The following is a 7049-nucleotide window of genomic DNA, read 5'->3' as shown; positions in this document are numbered from 1 at the left end:
TTTCTCCCAATGCTATTCCACTCATGGGCTTTTCCAGGTGTTTTCACTATCTTTTTCTAACGCTATATATTTTTACATATACCTATTTTTCAGTTGCAGTTAAGATATTAAATCCCTCATTTTGCACATTTTTGCTACATACTCTAACATGTTATATTTTCTATATTTATAAAACATACTTCCTTACTTCTACAAAGCTTTTAAATAATATACATGAAGACTTGTATGCCATAAATACAAATAGCCAAAATAAAGAATAAAAGATATAAACAACCAGGTACAGAAAAAAGGAGGAAAATCTCCCAGGAACAAGGAGGAGATACACAGCTATTAGTTCTGAAATTTTGGCAGCCAAGGTAAAACAGAAACATGAATGATTACATAGCTCTCCATATTTGATAATAAAAAGCAAACCTATTTTTCAGAACAGAAGAATTTTCTGGCACTAACTTCTATGAAGAATATTTCCCAGGCCTCCTGGACATTGTTAACAATCCTCTCAAGAACTTTATTAGCCTCTCTTCCCTTCCACCCTTGCCCTTTCTTTCACACTAGTAAACACTTGACTGGGTTGCCAATTATCAACAGTGTTCTGGAAAGAACACTCTTTCTTTCCCACAGGTTCATGGATACCACTAAGATCTTTCACTGATCAGCTCGTGTTCCTGATCAAGTCTTCTTGGCCATCCCTCCTTGATAGATGAAGAGATGCTTCACATGGGAATGTGGCCTACGAAAAATGAGTTTGGGAAATGTTATTAGTCAGAGCATATATTTCACGTGTCTCTTTTGCTTATTACTCATCATGCACATCCTTTTTTCTAATTAGGAAGTAACAGTCATGTCAACAGTGAGCTCTCTGGAGACTTCCTGAAATGTATACCTTCAAGGATGTTGATTAGGAAGAGATGTATTAAACCAGTTAGAGGCCAGTCAGTTGGGAACTGACATTCTGCTATGAAACATAAGAAAAATGACTTGCATCTCAACCTAATAAAAGACTATCATGTCTTTACCCAAAAGTAGATGGCCAGAAATTTACAATCTCTAATGCTCTTTCATGTGCCTGTTAAATTTCATTTACAAAAGTCATCTCTTGGCCACCCACTCCAAGACACTGAATATACTAGGCAAAATTTCTAAAGTGTTACCCCTCCAATGATGCTCTGCCTTAATCCCCTGAGAATATAGAGATCCCATGATTATGTTGCCATATGGCATAGTAAATCATAAGACAGGGAGATTATCTAGGCGGGCCTTATCTAATAACACTATTTAAAGCAAAGAACTTTTTAAAAAATGCTTAAAAATATATTTTTATTTCTCAGAGAGGAAGGGAGAGGGAGAGAGAGAAACATCAATGATGAGAGAGAATTCTTTTTTTTTTTTAAATATATTTTATTGATTTTTTACAGAGAGGAAGAGAGAGGGATAGAGAGTTAGAAACATCGATCAGCTGCCTCTTGCACACCCCCTACTGGGGATGTGCCCGCAACCAAGGTACATGCCCTTGACCGGAATTGAACCTGGGACCCTTGAGTCCGCAGGCCAACACTCTATCCACTGAGCCAAACTGGTTTCGGCAAGAGAGAATTCTTGATTGGCTGCCTCCTACACGCCCCCTACTGGGGATTGAGCCCACAATACAGGCATGTGCCTTTGACCAGAATCGAACCAGGGATCCTTCAGTCCACAAGCCGACACTCCATCCACTGAGCCAAACCAGCTAGGGCCATGGTCGGCAAACTGCGGCTCGCGAGCCACATGCAGCTCTTTGGCCCCTTGAGTGTGGCTCTTCCACAAAATACCACGGCCTGGGCGAGACTATTTTGAAGAAGTGGCGTTAGAAGAAGTTTAAGTTAAAAAAATTTGGCTCTCAAAAGAAATTTCAATCGTTGTACTGTTGATATTTGTGTCTGTGGACTAATGAGTTTGCCGACCACTGGGCTAGGGCAAGAACTTTTTCTAACTGGTGGCAGAAGAAATCAGAGAGATGTGAAGTATGAAAAGGATTCAACATGCTGTAGTAGGTTTGAAGATGGAGGGGGTCATGTGAGAAGGAATGCAGGTGGTCATAAGGTGCTGAAAGAGGCCCCAGCTGAGAGCCAGCAAAGAAACAGGACCTCAGTCCCACAATAACAAGAAACTGAATTCTGCCAATAACAGAAACAAACATGGGAAAGGACCTTGAACACAAAATGAGAATGTTGTCAACCGATTCTTGATTTCTGCCTTGTAAGACCCTGAGCAAAAATTCTAGCCACGTTATCCTAGACTTTCAACCTACAGAAATGTGAGAAACCAAATGGTTGTTGCTTGAAGCTCCTGAATTTGTGACAATTTCTTACACAGCAATAAAAACTAATGCATTGAGGCTTGTGTCTTTTTCCACTGAAGTCTAATCTCATGCCTATGTACTCTGCTATGGAGGGTACATTTATGGAACTGAACAAAGAATAAAATAGAGGGATAAAGGGCTGTGATTATTAAGGGAAATATATGTGGTGCTTACAAATTTGGAATTTATTCTGGGACAAGTGAGAAACTCCTAAAACTTCCAATCAACAATGTGCCGATTATGTGTGTGCTTTAGAAATAGCTCTCTGGCTGCACCGTGGAGAACTGGTGTGGAGGAGAGGTTACTCTGGCTGCACAGGGAATAGATTCTGGTGGGGGAATCTGGGGGCAACAAGAAAGCATTAGAATAAGCTGTTCAATAGGACAGCTTGGACTAATTTAGTTGCAATGAGGAAATAGACAAATAGATTCAAGGACATTAAAGAGGCAGAATTGGTATGTGGATATAATGACAGGAAGGTCTGTTTCAAACTGAGCCTTTCCCCTACCCTGTCCCCTTCATTCACCTCAACACTCCTCCCACCACTCTGTTCTACAGGAGCTATTTCCAGAGACGTGAGCCTACTCTAAAGGTGGAGGGGCCACCGGAGGATGGCTGGTTAGCCAGAGATGGGTAAGATTCCTCAGGGAAGGAACAACGTAAGACAGGGACAGTCGCAGAGGGGCCATCAGGAGAGAACTTGGGGGTCAACAGAGGTGGGGCACAGACCCTCACCCCCCTAACTTAGCAGGGGCCTGAACCCTCACCCCTTCTGAAGGAAGTCTCCTGCCCCCATGGCTGCTTAACGTCCCATGCCCAGCTCAAATAGGGACCCGGGTAACAGACAGAGCCTTGGCCGACAGCAGCTGCCTTCTCACTGCAACAAGAATTGTTTGAGTTGTCTTGAACCCATGTTGAGGGGAAGTGGATTTTTGATATCTAAATCCAGCCTACCACCAGGAATGCTCAGGGCCTACTCAAGAAGGCAAATAATCCTTTCCACTAATATTTACAGGGTAAAATAAGATTGTTGTTAGAGTAATAAATTTGACAGTGAAATAGTAGTCAAGTTTTCAGGCTAATTTAAATTGGCTAATTGAAGCAAGTGAATATTCTAGAAAAATTAATAGTATTGGACAAAAAACAGTTCCTAAAGTGTTAACTAAAATTTTTATTGATAGTTCATCGCATGATAAAATTGCATAATAGGTAATGAACCTAAAGCAGTCATATTATAGTGCAAAAAATAAAATTTAAAAGCTATCAAGACTACATTAAAAATTTTTCAAAAGCCTCCTAATATTTAAATCAAAAAAAGGGGGAATAGTAGAAGAATATCATGTAAGGAAAAATATCCTGTAAGTAAATTACATCTAGAAAATTTGTACTTTAGAAAAATAATTGTAATGCTAAAAGCAAGACACCCATGAAAAACACACATGGTGTCAAAACAAGCCAGAGGAAAATCATTTGGGCAAAAAATGAAAAAGGATCCCAAGTCAAATTTATAGGAAATATTCCTTTATTAACTTTTGGTTGAGAATATGTTTGTATATTTTCAGAAAACAACTCTGAGACCATGTGGATTCTGGCAACAGAGAGGAATCGACAGGACTACTCCAGCCATGAAGACAGAAAAGAAGCAGTCCAGAGATGGAAGACGCTGATGACGCCTTGCCATACTAGCAGTCAGCAGCTGTGTGTCACTGCAGGTTGCCCAGGACCAAACCAGAGAGGGTCGGACCTGCATTACCACCATTTGTCCACCATCCAGAATTGAAATATCATTGCTGACATGTGCACATAAGGAACTGTTTGACATTGAAATTGGGTCGCAAAAGAACTGTTGGCCCAGAAAGAAACTCACTACAGACTGATTCATTTGCCTTTCAGCATAACCATTATTGCTTGTCTCATTTTTGGTTCTTATAAGTGTATTTCTAGTAGCACACGATCTCACTCATCTAGGGGAAATAATGAACAACATGGACTGATGAACAAGAACAGACCCAGAAACAAGGAGGAATGGATCAGACTGTCGGGCCTCAGAGGGAGGGTAGAGGAGGGTGGGGATATAGGGGAGAGATCAACCAAAGGACTTGTGTGCATGCATATGAGCCTAAACAGTGGTTAAGGACAACAGGGGGGTGGGGGTATGCGTGGTGAGGGGTGTGGGATGGGAATGGGGGGATGAGGACAAATATGTGATACCTTAATCAATAAAGAAATTTAAGAAATAAATAAATAAAGGCGCAGGGGCCAAGGTTCTTATATAGCCGGGTTTAACCCAGTCTGTATGTCACACTTGGTTGGACTGGGGTGGTCACTAGATCCAAGTTTTACTAATAAGATTCTGTTTCATAAATTTTGAATTGAGAGTAAGAGAAGCTAATCTTGGTCTCTTTTGATGGTTGAAACTGAGGAAATATAAACTCCAGAATTGTGGGATAGTCATGTGTGTTGAGAAATAGAGACATCGGACTGAAAAGCAAGGTATAGCCAACATACAGAAGATGTGCCGAGACAAACAAGGACTAATGGGTGGTGAGAGAGAGAGAAAGAGAGAGAGAGAGAGAGAGGAGAGAGAGAGAGAGAGAGAGAGAGAGAAGGAGAAGAAGAAGAAGAAGAAGAAGAAGAAGAAGAAGAAGAAGAAGAAGAAGAAGGAGGAGGAGGAGGAGAGAGGAGGAGGAGGAGGAGGAGGAGGAGGAGGAGGAGGAGGAGGAGGAGAAGGAGGAGGAGGAGAAGGAGGAGGAGGAGGAGAAGGAGGAGGAGGAGGAGAAGGAGGAGGAGGAGGAGGAGAAGGAGGAGGAGGAGGAGGAGGAGGAGGAGGAGGAGGAGGAGGAGGAGAAGAGGAGGAGGAGGAGGAGGGGGAAGAGAAGAAGAAAGCAAAAGGAGGAGAAGGGGGAGAATGAGGAGGTGGAGGAAGAGAGGGAGAAAGAAATAGAGGTAACTGTAAGGCCAATTAATTTTCTTTCTTTTTTCTTTTCATGTCTTAGTAGTTTTATTTCCCCTGTGAGCCTCTCCCGTGCCCTAGCCCCTCTTCCTGTACTCTGGAACAGTCTCTGGTGTCTGTCCTGGCTCTGCCTAGAACTGCAAGCCTAGGATGTCTCAAAGCGACCCTTCTCCGTCTCTGTCTTTAGTGTCCCCAGAGGGGTTCCTAGGGGAGAGGGCTTCCCTGTTTCAAACATCCCTATGGAGGAAATAAGAGATCCAAGTTTCACTTGTCTTTTCAGGCAGCTTTGTTTCCTGCTCTGGGGCTGGAGTGGGAGCGAGCCTCGTTGTTTTTTCTCCACCAGTCAATTGGGGGGTGTGGGGTGTCAGAGTCAAAAGCAGTCTTGGGGAAGACTGAAGCCTGAGGACTGAAAAGCCTTAGTGCAGATGAGCAGAGTTAGAAAGCCCATTCATTCCTTGTCTGCTGCGTTCTGGGCCAGGCATTTAGTCAAGATCAAGGTGAAATGTGCTGGGTTCAGGCTCTCAGAGCTTTCCCTCATCCAGAAACTTCCTGAGCCCATCACAGATCTTGCCAAGATGCTGAGTGAAGTCAGGCCTGGAGAGGGCCTTGAGCAGGCCTGGGCCAGAGAAGTGATAGAACACACAGCGGCTGTGGCTGTGTGACTTGGGTGTGAGGTGGTGCTGACCAGCACCAGCAGTATGTGGCATCGGTGAGCAGGCCAGCCAGCACAAGGGCCTCAAAAGGGAGGTCCACCTCGCCAAAGCTGAGTGCAGTCATGGCGGGCAGCCAGGGCCAGCTCACTGGGGCCCAGGCACCAACTGCGGTGCAGCACGGCCACCTTGACAGCCACCTTGATGAGGTTCTTGATGACCCGCTGGGCCTGGGGCCGGCTTTGCATGTACTCTTTGGACACATGGTAGAGCTCATCTAGCACCTCACTGCTTATCTCGTACGTGAAGAGATGAGCTACAGACCGACCTGCCATCTTACTCGGTAGCTTCTCCGCTTGCAGTGCCAGACTCTTTGAGCTGAAAGACTCCATGGTTCCTACTCTCTGCTCAACCTCTGGTTCTTCATACAGTCACCGAGAAAGTGTATGGCCCCAGAGCCTCCTGGAAGTATGACATAGGTCAAAAGGAAAAGATTCTTTGAGATGATAAGGAGGTATTACATAGACCCTGTTCTCAAATTGACTGTTTCTTTGCTTGCTGCCCAGTTCCTTGAAATCTTGTAAAGTACAAATGGCTGGGGTGTGGGATCAATGGAGAAAGTTCTGAAGATGGAATGAACTTAAAGCTGGAGATGCCAGAGGCAAGCCAGAGACCAACAGACCTGAGTGTGTCCCTGGAGTCTCCAGGGAAGGCTATACGATGGAGCAATGTTACCACGAGCATATGCTTCCACTGCCTAAGGCCCATTCATTTTCATTTCCTCATTTCAATTCCTGGTGAGGTCCTATTGCACTCCCTCCTCTTGGGTTGTATGAGATTCTTATAACAAATCCCACGTTGGTGTAGAAATCGATTTCTGTTATTTGCAACAAAAGGAGGCCTTGCTTGAATCATTTTGATAATATCGTTGTCATCTTTAATTTTTGATCACTCAATTAATTCTCCCATGATTCTAGCAATAACACTCCAATCATTTTTTTTTTGTGTGTGTGTGGGAGCCACTTGCTTTTATCCTAGCCCATAAGGTTCATTGGGGCTAACCCCAAGCCATAGTAATTAGGTCAAGAAGGGAAATATGATCCAAACT

General features: G+C 43.6%; 1 protein-coding gene and 1 pseudogene across 2 annotated transcripts in view; both read right to left on the bottom strand.

Annotated features, from left to right (window-relative positions):
• Positions 1-328: 328 nt before the first annotated feature.
• PTGER3 (prostaglandin E receptor 3) overlaps positions 329-7049 on the bottom strand; it is a 121032-nt gene continuing 114311 nt past the window's right edge. The window contains exon 4 of the mRNA XM_079776180.1: positions 329-730. Coding sequence (XP_079632306.1) covers positions 670-730 — 61 coding nt within the window. The 3' untranslated portion in view covers positions 329-669. The remainder of the gene's footprint in view (positions 731-7049) is intronic.
• On the bottom strand, positions 5813-6333 carry LOC307103830 (tumor necrosis factor alpha-induced protein 8-like protein 2; annotated as a pseudogene). The gene has a single exon. The product of its transcript is annotated as a tumor necrosis factor alpha-induced protein 8-like protein 2 (transcript).

Source organism: Cnephaeus nilssonii (assembly GCF_951640355.1).
Source record: "Cnephaeus nilssonii genome assembly, chromosome: 7".
Classification (NCBI taxonomy): domain Eukaryota; kingdom Metazoa; phylum Chordata; class Mammalia; order Chiroptera; family Vespertilionidae; genus Cnephaeus; species Cnephaeus nilssonii.
The sequence above is the reverse complement of the archived record's forward strand: the minus strand, read 5'-3'. Positions and strand labels throughout refer to the sequence as shown.